General features: G+C 43.4%; 1 protein-coding gene across 1 annotated transcript in view; it reads left to right on the plus strand.

The window, feature by feature from the left end:
* ENTREP1 (endosomal transmembrane epsin interactor 1) overlaps nt 1-12,925 on the plus strand; it is a 174,973-nt gene that overhangs the window by 94,399 nt on the left and 67,649 nt on the right. The window contains exon 5 of the mRNA XM_085633000.1: nt 10,259-10,366. Within this exon, the coding sequence (XP_085489126.1) occupies nt 10,259-10,366 (108 nt within the window). The remainder of the gene's footprint in view (nt 1-10,258; nt 10,367-12,925) is intronic.

Consider the following 12,925-nt stretch of genomic DNA (forward strand, 5'->3'; position numbering starts at 1 on the left):
GAGAACATCAAAGCGGCCGCGAAAGGCCTCTCTCCCCTACCCCCTCCCTTATCCCACTTCCTGCTTGTTTTTTTTAAATGCAACATGTTTTTGTCAATGTTTGGAAAAGGAATCATGTGCAAGTCACACATATATAAACACATATTTTAATTCACACACACAAAAGGGCACACAATCCAGCTGCATAAAGCAAAACAAGCATTGGCAAAGCCAACAAGTCTGACTTGTATGTGCTAACACATGTAGTACAGGTATGCACACATGCAATTTGCATGCAATAGCCTCCTTAGGTCAAATCTTTTGTCTTTGCCAATGCTTGTTTGATCCGGCAGACACATTTCAGTACCAGTATACTGGAAACAATGGTCCTTCTCAGGCAGGTTATGTTAGAAGATTTACCGCCTACTGGTGGCCTTAAAGGTCCTGTGCTTGCGAGCCGTCCGTGTGTGTTTACTTCAGATCCAACTCCTCCTGCATTCGTCCACTCCAGGTTTGGCAGCAGGCTTGGTGTCACTGTGCTGAGAGAAGACAGCAGCGTGGAATACCCTGTCCCCCAAAACCTTGCCCCTTACACCTTATTTAGACTTGGGTAGACTGCCAGCTTCCGTTGACGGAGCCGCTGTAGGCTCAATCGATGGAAAGCTTCCGCCGACGGACTGATGGAGAAGGAGCCATTAGAGGAAAGACTTTCCACCCCTCTCCTTATTAAAGGTAAATCCTGCTGGTGAAGGACGAATAAAATAACAAGCATTTGCAATGAAATAGGTCTCGTAATTACGCGAGTTTGAGCTATTGGCATTATAAATGACAATGCCTTTTATTTATGTGTCTGTTTGTAAAACATAAATAAAAGGCATTGTTATTTACAATGCTAATAGCTCAAACTCACGTAAATGCGAGACCTATTGCATTGCAAATGCTTGTTTATGTTTGGGTTTTTAAAACATAAATAAAACGCAGTGTCATTTACAATGTCAATAGCTTAAACTCGCGTAAATGCGAGACCTATTGCATTGCAAATGCTTGTTTAATCGTGGCACGGACAGGGCGCCCGCGGCTGCTCATTGGAGTTGCCCTGCTCGCCTCACACCGTCGCGTCACGCGTGACTGCAATAAATCAGACATTTTAATCATGATGATTGTCATGGTCACAATGACAATCATCATGATAAAATTTTTTGATTTATTGCAGCCACTGCCAGTCACTGCCCGCGACGGTGCGCAAGCCACCTCGGTCCACCGCTCTCACAAACTGGAGCCAGACCTGACTGGACCAAATGATTGATTGATTGATTGATTGATTGATGTGAAACTTGTATAGCGCGGCTGTCGCCCTACGGGCATACTGGTGCTTTTGACTGAAGGACAGCATCCAAAGGTGACAGAGGGAGGATCATGAAACCTGCCTAGATTGAAGCTTTCGGATATAGCCAGGTCTTAAGTCCCTACGAAATTCAAGTAGGGATTTACAATGTCTCAGGTTCGCAGGGAGCTTGTTCCACATGCCGGACGCTACTATGCTGAAGGCTCTTCCGCCTACCCTAGTGCGCTTGAATCTCGGAACCACCAGTAGACCAGCTATAGAGGAGCGAAGTCGCCTGCTAGGTAGGTGGCGAGCGAACTTATCCTGTAGAGGGGCTGGGCCCAGTCCATGTACTGCTCTAAAAGTCATGCACAGGGACTTAAAGAAGACCCTTTCCCTCACAGGAAGCCAGTGTAAGTCCCTCAGTGCTCCGGTGGCCGAGGCACAGCGCCGCCTATCAAGCACTAGTTTGGCTGCGGCTGACTGAATCCTCTGCAGTCCTTGGAGGATATACTGCGGGCCCCCAAATATAGGGAATTGCAGTAGTCAAGCCTGCTTAATAAATAATCCACTGTGGAGAACCGGGCCTATCATTGTCACTGTACTTGCATGGACATCCTTTCGGTGAAGCGAGTGGCTCCAAGGTATTACCTATGGGTATACTTTGATACCCACAGTGACCCTATCCTGCACTCTGAGGACATAAAGGCAGCACCAGGAATAGCAAGTGAACTGGAGGCAAACTGCCTGTATGTACACTACCTGCCCTTACCTTAGCCCTCCCGTAGCAATTAAGGGGCTGTTGAGAGACCTGCAGTGAAGCCGTCGCTCAGTGATGACACCAGTGGTCAAAGGGTTTGTGATGTCATTCACTAAATAACTTGGCATTTAGGTAAATCTGCATCCATGGGTAATTTTCTTTCAACAATAGAATCATGCATCTATATTTTTAGCTGGTAATTGGTGCTCTTTCAGGTAAATTATTGTACCTGTGCTCCAGACGAATTGAGAGGCAGTTAAATCATCTCCCAACCACCACCACACACAGCCAGCGCCACCCTGGAGACAACAGTTATACTGAACATTGAGCTCTGGAAGGAAAGGGGACTGAGAGAGACTATAACAGAGAGAAGGGAAGAAGGAACAGCGAACAAAGAGAACAGAAGAATAGGAAAGGGCTGTTATATGGTGCAAAAGGAAGCAAACTAAATAAGGTGGCATGAAAGAAAGGGAACTGGTGGAGGAGTCGAAAAGTGAAAGGGAATCTACATAAAGAAAGCAAACAGAATGAGAAATAAGGGAAGAGAGATATGAAACAATTTAGGAAATTGGAAATTAGAGAGCAGAAAGGAAAAGTAGGAAGAGTGTAAGAAAGTAAAGAAAGAGAAGGGGTAATTTGGCAAAAAGAAAAGGTGAAATTGGCATGTGAAAAGAAAGTAAAGAGGGAGAATGGGGGAAGAAATTAAAGAAAGAGAATGGAATTGAGGCAACGAGAACAAAGCAAATGAAAACGAAGAGGAAATGAAGAAGACAGAAATAAAATAACGGGGGCTTGAAACAGGGAGAAAAGGGTATATCAAGTTATGAAAATGGAAAAGCGAAAATGAGGAAGAGAGAAAATCACAAATAAAAAGGAGCGGAGTGGGGTGAGAGAAAGAAGCTAAAGAAAGAGTGTTGACGAGGCATGAAGAAATAAACACAATTAAGAAAGGGGAAGGGGGCAGAGAGAAAGAAGCCAGATTTGTAAAAAAAGATAAGGAGACTGGGAAAGGACCCAAAAAAACGGGGGAGAAAAAACCTAAAAAGAAAGGAATCATCTTATAAAAAAGAAAGCGAAGAAAGAAAGGTTGAAACTAAATGGGAGAAAACAAAGCCAAGAAAATGGAACAAGGGTAGAGAGAACGACACTAAAGAAAAGGGAAGAAAATGGATCAGAGAGAAAAACAGCCAACAAAGAGGAAGCGAGAAAGGTAGTGAAAAGGAGAGGGGCTTGAAAAGCAGGATGTTTGCTGGAAATAACATGAAAAGGCGGCAGAGAAATTATATGAAGATAAAAGTGTGCTCAGCCACTGAAAACCATCGCTGCTGCCTGCACGTTCCAGATGTAAGCAGCTGCAGAAACTCGACAGCCAATAGGTGAACGCAGACCTACCGAGCTTTGAAAGTGGAGCACCGTGCACATTAGAAGAAAATGATGAGGTAACAATGGCGCCGGGAGCTGCACGTTTCAAGAGGGCAGGACGTACAGGGCGGCCTCTAAACAAAGGTGATGCAGATAGACGCCATGCGGAGTGATAGAGGCCCTCTGGTACCCACCCAGCCAATGGTTGGAGGATCAAGAGCTATATGAGGAGTAAAGGCCCATAATGGCAGTTATGCTTTTTCCTCACACGGAGTGGAGCGTAGGTCAGACAGACAGGCTATTGCCTACAGTACAGTCTGACTCTGACTCACGGACCCAAAATCATCCCCAGCAAAACCGTCCCCCTCTGAAAAAACCAGCCCCCACCCCATCCAGCCTACCGGGGGATTGCCCGGTGCCCGGAATCACCAGTAGGGCCCTGGTTATGTTACACCCACATAAGTAGCCCATAGGAGGGTCACGAGCGGGCTCCATTGGAAGACTAATCTGCATTCCTTTTTCCTATAAACGCTCCCACTTTGAAGTCAGTCGAAACCAAAGTAAACACCATGTCAAGCTCCCTCGAAGACACAGCTTGACATTTGGCCTCTGCTGTTGAATGCAAAGGAAATGTGTCAAAATAAGAACAAGGCATGCTTATAGAAAGCAAGTTTGTGGAAGAATACAGTAAACATGGTTTTGGCAACAGGAGGGATGACCTGTACCTGGGGAGCCTAAAGCAAATAGAGCTAGCAAATAGAAAGCCAGAAAATGTGTGTTACAAACCACCAAACCAATGATAATCAATGGGCAAAATGCATTCCCAGGTCAACTTTCTGAAAGTCCCCAGGATGTCTTTAGCAAATTAGACAGCTGTCTGGTAGGCTGCGACCTAACAAGGGCCTTACAGGTTTTAATAGGATGGAGAGCGTGAATAAACCATCTATATAAACAACATCTAAACATGTACTTTAGATGTTGTCAAACGTCTGATAAGGAAGTATGTCCACAATGTTTCCTACTTTGTTTCGGGCAAGCTTCAAATCATTTCAGAGTGGTCAGTTTCATCTGAAAACATTGTTTAGAGATATGTTTGCAGAGTCGACTGCAGTGAATCTGAACGATTGGGAGAACATTAAAGACAGCACAAAAAACGAGCTAAGAAAGCTAGTCCTAGTTCTGTCATGAGTTCCGTCTTGGATGGCAATCTCTCTTTAGGTGCCACACTGATCTTGAAATAAGCCATACAAGGAAGATTCCATTTTGCAATGTTTTAATCATCTCTCATACAACCTAGTAAGCAAGCAGAGCTGCTCAGCTGCAGGATGACGCATGGACTCGTGGGCCCATCTCCCATATTTCACCACCTCTCACTCCTCTACTTGCTACCTCTCCTGGCCTTAAGTTCAACGCTGTGCAGGAAGCAGCGGGGCCGCCCTATGGGAAGAGAGCAGCTTGTCTCTTTGTAGTATGGTGATTCGGTATCGCGCGCCATGTTAGAGTGTTAGGCGCGCGATGCCTTTCAGGTGTTATGTATTTGTGTCCTTTTGAAATGTAGCTCGGGGCATGGCTGCTTATTTCACTCTTGCTCCATGTGCGCAAACATGGAGGTTTATTTATTTATTTATTTATATGCTTGTAGAGCGCAGGAAGTCAACCCCCAAAAGGGTATCTCCGCGCTTACGTTTTACCAAAGAGCCTCATATTAAACAGAGTAAAGAAAGAAGGAAAACCTAGCAGACGACAAATAAAAACGTTTTCAGGGACTTCCTAGAGGATTGAAAATTAGTCCTACTTTTAAGAGCTAGGGGCAGAGAATTCCAAAGGACAGGGCCTTTATAGGACAGGGTTCGCCCTCCCTGCCTGGCTCTTTTTATTCTTGGGATCTGGAGTTGTTGCTGACTGCTGGAGCGTAGAACACGACTGGGTATGTGGAATTTGAATAATTCTTTTAAGTATTTAGGTCCGTTGCCAAACAGACAGTTGTGGATGGTGCAGCAGATTTTAAATTTTACACGCTGTCTGATTGGCAACCAATGAAGTTTTGTCAGGAGAGGAAGTGATGGAGACCTTGGCTGAGCGTTGAGAACTAGTCTTGCAGCTGTGTTTTGGACTACCTGTAGTCTCTGTAGTTGTTCTTCATTTGCCGAGACCAGCAGGCCATTACAGTAGTCCAATCTACTTATAACCAACGCTTGGACAAGAGTCTTCCTATAGGAGTCTGAAAAAAATGGGAAGACTCGTCGTAGCAGCCCAATGATCTGAAAGCAGGAGCCTGCTACTTGGTTGGTGTGCTCTTTAAACAGAAGAGGTTTGTCCAGGCGCACACCGAGGTTTTTGACAGTGTGTTTGGGGATAGGGGTTCACACTGTTATGTACCTGGCCCTAATTGTGTGGGCTGCTAGACTGTCCCTAGTGTGTCACCCATATTCACATCGTTTTTATTTATTTATTTAAATAAAAGAAACCTACCTTTCAGGGCTCCTCCTCTTTCGGGTTGAATCACTAAATTACTTGAGTATAAAGGGCACCTGAATAGAAAGTTCCTGACCTCACAACTGTCTAACTCCGCTGGGGAAACACAGTTTCCATGCCTCACGAATTCCAGCTTTGCTGATTTGCCTCTAATTGACATCTTAATTTTAGCTCGATGTGGCTTTATTCAATATTTATTCTTCAAGAGCAACTTGAAGTGGAAGTTCTTTACATGAAATATGACATCAATAAAACGTATATAATCAAATTCTTGGCTTTACTCAAGATATGCCGTGCTCGTCCTTTACTTACTTTTACATCCAAGGTAAGAGTAGTATAAATCAAAGCTGCTGCTGAAGAAAATAAACTGTAGCTCTTCAAAGGATGGTCTTGTGGACATGAAATGCTACAAGGTAAAGTAGCAGAGAAGTAAGATACAGTGGGCAGATGCAGTGGTAAAAAGGGAAGTGGATGCAAGTCCCCCCTTCAAAGTGTATGAATTTCTGTTGCTATATTTTATTTAAGAAACCTCTTGTTGCAGTACTATACAATACAATAAATGTTCCAACACGCTGTTCTTGTTATACGTCTGCATCATCAGAGCTGCCTCTTGCTGCAACACAGTTCTTACAAAGTAAATTGAACATTTATTGTGCGATTCAAGGACCCAGGAATGGAAATGAATCCACTCAGCAATGTAACTGACGTGATTCTTTAGTTCTCGCCTGACGACAGCACATGTACTGTCTGCTGGAAGGGTTTTTTTTTTTTTTACCATGAAGGGCATGGAGCCCGCTCATTGCTTACCATTTTTTGGAACAATAGTCACTCTTCTTTGCCACCTCCTAATTGGTTAGTGTGAACTGGGCGTCCTTGTAGGAAGCTGGCTCTTTATATCGTTGACCAAAATGAGGTACGGTGTGTAAAAAGTCCAGGCAATCCTTATTGGTTTAAGGAGGCAAAAAATTATAACACTAAAAGCACTCTTTTGTGGTAAAGTGGGCGAGCATTTGGCTTATCAGAGGGTAGTGCTAAGTATTAGCTGTACTGACAGAGCCAATAAATGAGACACACACTCAAGAATAAATCTGAGACCAATTAAAAAAAAGAAGTCCTATTTTTTTATACATCTTTATATCAAGAACTTCATTATCAGGTAAGTACTTTTTAAACTATTGAATCTCCCAGGTAAGTAAACAGTTCACTTAAATGCATCTTTATGCTGCAATGCTTCCCAAGGAGGAAAAGGGCATATGTTGCATACAGTTATTTGCAGTCAGTTTCTGGGGCTCTCCTTCAGGACTTGGGGTCGTAGGGGGCCAAGGTCCAAAGTACCGCCAAAAATACATGTTACCTGCCCTGGGGCATCCAGGTGCAGAGGTGCTGGTCGGGTTGGTAGCTTTGCACACTACATCTGTTTTAAAGAAGGGGGGCCACCTTGAAACCGATTGCAGAGGAGGACTTGGGGTTAAGTCTGGGAGCTCCTATTGGGGGTCACGGGTCTCATGGGTCCTGGGAACCAAGTGGTACAGCCGGTTCATCGGTACCCAGGCTGGGGCACTCCAGTGCAGAGTGGATAGGACAGCTGGGCTCTGTGCTTCCTTGGTCGTTGCCATTGTCGGTCTCGCTGGGTGAGAGTGCAGAAATCAGGACAGCTGGACCACTCAGGAAGTGGGTCTCTGCGGCGCTGACGTCCCTCGTCGAACGCTCGGTCTTGGTGCTGTTAGAGTACCCTGGACTTAAACAGGCCTTGTTTGCTGCTAGCAGTCCAGTACCCCGGGTACCGGTCCTCTGCTGCTCTGGTCAGTCTTGGTGTCCCCTTACTCAGTGGGGAGACAGATACGGCCTTCAGGAGCACAGGCACCTCTTCCTTGGTGGCTGCTGAGCCGGGCTGGCCGGGTAGCGGCAGCACGGTAAACCGGACTCTGCTTCTTCAGTGCCTGCGCACTGCAGGGTAGTACCTTCTCTACTCCAAGGGAGATTGCAGGCAATTTGTGAAGGGCTTGCAGTCTACAGTGGTTCTTGGTAGTTGTTCAACTGTAGGATGTGTCACTCTGTCAGAACTGTAGATACTGGTGCAGGCAGGGTTTGGCACCAAAAGTCCACAGCAGTCTTCAGCTCTCGTTGTCTTGCGGCTCTTCTTTGTCTTCTTCTGGATCTAGTAATCTCAGTTCCTGGCATAAGGGTGCCTCCTAAATACCTTAGGGGTGGAACTAGCCTGATGGGGAACACACCTCCTGACTAGCTAATTGTCCTGGGTGTCCTGGTGCCAAATGGGCCCGGGGCAAGGCGTGGCATTTCTCCTGTCTGGGGAAGCCTTGGGTTACGTTTCATAGGTGGCAGAGGCCTTTGAAGCCTCCTGGTTTGATATGCTGATTACTTAGCCATCCTGCTTGGAGGAGGTGAGAACACATCCGGCTAGAGCAGGCACTGTTTCCGCCCTCGGAGAGCGTGGGCTCTCACCTGCAGGGGGTCAGAAACCTGTCTGTGCTGGCAGGCTGGTCTACACCAGTCAGCCAGTACATTAGAAGTCAGTAGATTTTCAGGAGGCACCTCTAAGGTGCTCTTTGGGTGCATGTATTAATAAATCCATCACTATAATCAGTGTGGGTTTATTAATACGAGATTTTTGATACCACAAATCTCTAGTTTCAGTGAAGCCATCTTGTATCAGGGGAACTCGTAATTTCCAGGGTCCACCACATGTACTTAAAAATGGCTTCCCTGTTCATTTGTAATATGTAAGAATCAACTTAGACATCACAGGGGCATATATGCTCATGTAAATATGTCCAAACATGTAGTATAGTGCACCCTACCTTATTGCTGTAAGGCCTACTGTACGGGTGATGTACCTATACTGCATGTAGTGTCTGCAGGCATAGCACACAGGAGGTGTGCCATGTCGTGTCTTCACTCTTCCCTGCACCAAATCACACAGCCTGCAATGACAGCGTGCATGACTGTGCTGAGGGGTCACCTAGGGTGGCATAATACCTGCTGCAGCCTTTAGGGACCCTCCTCAACCTCCTTGCTCTAGGTACCAGGAGTTCCATTTACTAGGAACTTAAAGGGGATGATAAAGGTATTGCCAATTGGAGGAACAGTTGTTCAGTTTTAGGGAAAGAGATCTTGCACTGGGGACATGGATAACAGGAACCCAGTGCACTTCTGTCAAATTGCACCAACTACCAGGCAAAAAGTGTGTGGGGGGATTGCATGTCAAAAAGGGGCATTTTCCTACAGTCTTTTCCTTTTCTTTGTGTGGACCAGGCCCAGGATGATTAATTTAATTAGTGTCCACTCCTCGCGCTATGATTCAAGTTCTATGTCTTTCACTGCTGCACTTTTTATATACAGCTTTTTATTTGTATTTTTATACTGCTCATCCCCATACACATATGCGTTTCATGACTCTTCCTCTGTTCCAGTTCTGATGCTGCTTTTTTTGGACATTGTCTATCTATGCCGACATCTTTTGTGTACCTTAGGCTATGTTTGCCAGCGATATTGACGCTATGTTTAGTCCACAGTCCAGATATATTTGCAGAGTGAGAAAGTCACAGATCTTTCGAAAAAATGGCCTACTCGATCATAGCAGGACTTGACCCATACATGTTGCCTGACACTCTGCTAGATCCATTCCTTATGTGTTTTTGGAATAAGGGCCATGTGTTGGTCAGAGAGATTTCCCAGAGGAATCGGTAATTCCGGCCCCTATATCTTCCCACATTAAATTTGAATGAATGGGAGCAATTAAATTTACTCTTTAGTAACTTGAACGTTCTGTAGCATGATATTCGAACAAATTTGCAATGGAATATGCTAAGATAATGCATGATTATTTGGATGTCCTGAAGACTCAAGAATGAGGGTGTTGATGGGTTGTGCAGCTTAGCGCGATCATATGCGATTTCTAATGCAGATTCTGAAGCTCTTACTTATACATGTGATCAGTGCCTTTCTTTCCCCTTAAAGTGTTTAATGGTGCGTTGATCCTTTATTGCCAGGATTTCACTCTCTATTTGCGTACCTGCTTTATTTGCAGCGCGGCCCATTCAGGTAGGAACTTTGGTGTCGGGTGGAGGAAGGGAGATTTCGATGGACGATGAAGAGAAAAAATTAAATAAATAGTTTCCACTCGTCATTGTCCGTCGAAATACACCCCCGCCCCCACCTCCACCTAGCCTCACCGCTCCTACCTGAATGGACCGCGGCGGTTTATTTTCTTGTATGAAGTTTTTCGTGTGTCCATCATATTCTAAAGTGCAGTCAGGAAGTATTTGACAAGACTGTGAGATTACACAGCTGAAATCACAGCGTTTGGTTTTTAACTTCTTTTTATGTATTTTCTACAGAAAGTTCTCTTTGCCCTCTGCGCTCTTAATGCCCTGACCACCACAGTGTGCTTGGTGGCTGCTGCCCTCCGCTACCTCCAATTGTTCGCTTCAAGAAGGCCCTGCACAGTAAGTGAGTGCCAGGCACAATGACAAGCAGTTTTGTCTTTAAGACATATTCCTCTAGCTTGATTAAAATGTGTGCTGCCACTGTATTTCAAATTCCGTATTTAGCTTAGAAATGTTGTTGTTTTGTAGTTCACTCTGGTAAGGAAATCACTGCATCTCACTTTCTCTACGTTCTTTTCTTCTTTGCTTTTCAGGCACTTCCATCCTGTGCCTATTTGTCACTCATGAAAGTCTAACAACCGATGTGTTGAGGTTCAATAACTTATTCTCAAGATTTAAGAAAATGCATTAAAAATAGCATCTATCACTAATGTTCTCTGACTGAGTTATTCCATCTATCAATTTCAGTGACTAGTTTTCCTTTATTTTTATGGCTTTATATTATGCCTCTATTCCTGGTTAATGGTCAGACAGAATGGAGAGCCAGATGTACAAAACAATTTTGTGATTGCTAACTCTGCGATTTGTAAAATCACAGGGTTTGGAAATGCATAATTGCTCTAACCAATTTTGCTTTTGGAAGAGCCTTTATCACTTGCAAATGTGTTTGCCTATGGACTTTATCAAGACTTTAAATAAGTTCTTCAGAAAGTCGGAAATAGAATAATGTGAGTCTGACATTGCTAATGTGTCCTATGACCACAGTAATGTATGAGCAGGTCAGTTGTCCACACCTGCAATAAATGTAGGTAATGAGATACAGCTTTAAAATCCAAGGGCCAGTATTGTTTGAGAGCCACAAGACTAAACGCAGATACCAGCTTAATTGCAGTTCCATAGCCTATGGCATCCTTCATTTCCAGCGTTGGGCCTCTCATACATTATTATTGTTTTGTATTTTGGCTTTATTACTGTTTTGGTACTGCATAAATACTTTACACATTGCCCTAAGTTAAGCCTGTCTGCTCTGTGTCATATCTGCCAGGGGGTTGGGCTTAAGTTAATTTAGTGACTTTGAAAGTTCACACTGACAAGAGTTGTGATTGTCTTTAAGGTCGGTAGTCACCCACCACAAATAATACTCCCATTTCTTACAGTACCCAGACGCTTTCTTGGCTTGGTGGCCTCAGTAAGTCAAAAATTGCTCTCTTAATGAAAAACGTTCACTATTCCATCATCCCCATGGGAGGTGGCATTTACTACAACAGTACACACATTGTTGTGCATGAGGCCCTTTGAGCATTGATGTGCCAAATTGCAGCTAGAGTGTTTGTAAAGCTGGAAATCAGCGACTATATATACATAATTAAACACTTGCGATTTTAATTGAAAAATACAAATTGAGAAAACAGCAGCTATACCTATGTTTTGTAGATTTTAAATCAGCTTTTGATTGTGTAGATCAACAAATCTTATGGGGAAAATTGGAAAATATGGCATTGGCCCTGCCCTTTTAAAAGCAATTCAATTACTATACACCGTGACCTGGACCAGGGTTTGAATAGGTAAAGGTACTCAGCTATCAAGAAAAATTGAAACAACGCAGGGTTTAAAACAAGGGTGTGTTTTACCTATTTAATTCATTTTTATCTGATTTAATGGAAACTTTAGATAACGAGTTGGCTGCATCCACCCAAATTGGCAGATAAATGTATTTCAAATCTATTATATGCTGATGACGTTGTCTTGCTAAGTCAAACAAAGATAGGCTTACAGCGTCTTATAAATAAAATATCAAAATACTCTATTGAGAACAAGATGGTAATAAATGAAGCAAAAACTAAAGTAATGGAAGTTAACAAAAAAGAAACTAGAAACCAGTGACTTAAGTATAGTAAACCTGGTTGTAAAAAATGGCTAGATACAAATTTTTAAAAAAAATTAACTTGCACAGGAGAAATTGCACATAACTTATGATTTTACTAAGTGTAACTTGCCTCTTTTTATAATAAGATATGAGTTGTTGACTTGTAATATGGGGGAATTTAATTTGCCAATACTATGTGTTTCTTTCCCCACAGTTGGTAATTTGTTTGTTTTCGGTTTTATGTGGTTCTTGGAATAGAGGATTGTTTTAATATGGCTGCATAATTGATGAATTTCCATTGTATCATTTTAATTCATCAAGCAATAAAGATTTGAGTTGAATTGACATAATTACATACATCCTACATTTTAAATGGAAATTTAGTCATTTAATCGTCTGAAAGTTTATAACACCTATAATGGGCCAATGTATGCTGACTAAATTTGCAAACTTTGTATCACAATGTCTAACTGTAATGAATCAATGCTGTCCTGTGGTGGTAAAGATTTTGCAATTTGGCACTGCTTTGTACAACAGCCCTTTAAAGCTGAAGGGATTGTCTTCAATTGCTGACTTTTTGGTGCACAGATACTACTTCCTGATTCCTGGGGGCCTTTGGGGCCACCGGATTCAGTCTGTGCACCACCGCTGTCCCAAAACACTTAGAACAGCAGTATTTTCCTCCTTTGATTCTAATTCCTCGCTGAGAAGTGCTTCTGGTGTCCTTAGGAATCTGCAAGCACTGTGAAGTTAAATGTTCTAAATCTTCGCTGACCATTGTTAGTGATTTTTCTGCTGTGCTGTTTTGACTC

Source organism: Triturus cristatus, chromosome 2_1 (genome assembly GCF_964204655.1).
Source record: "Triturus cristatus chromosome 2_1, aTriCri1.1, whole genome shotgun sequence".
NCBI classification, from domain to species: domain Eukaryota; kingdom Metazoa; phylum Chordata; class Amphibia; order Caudata; family Salamandridae; genus Triturus; species Triturus cristatus.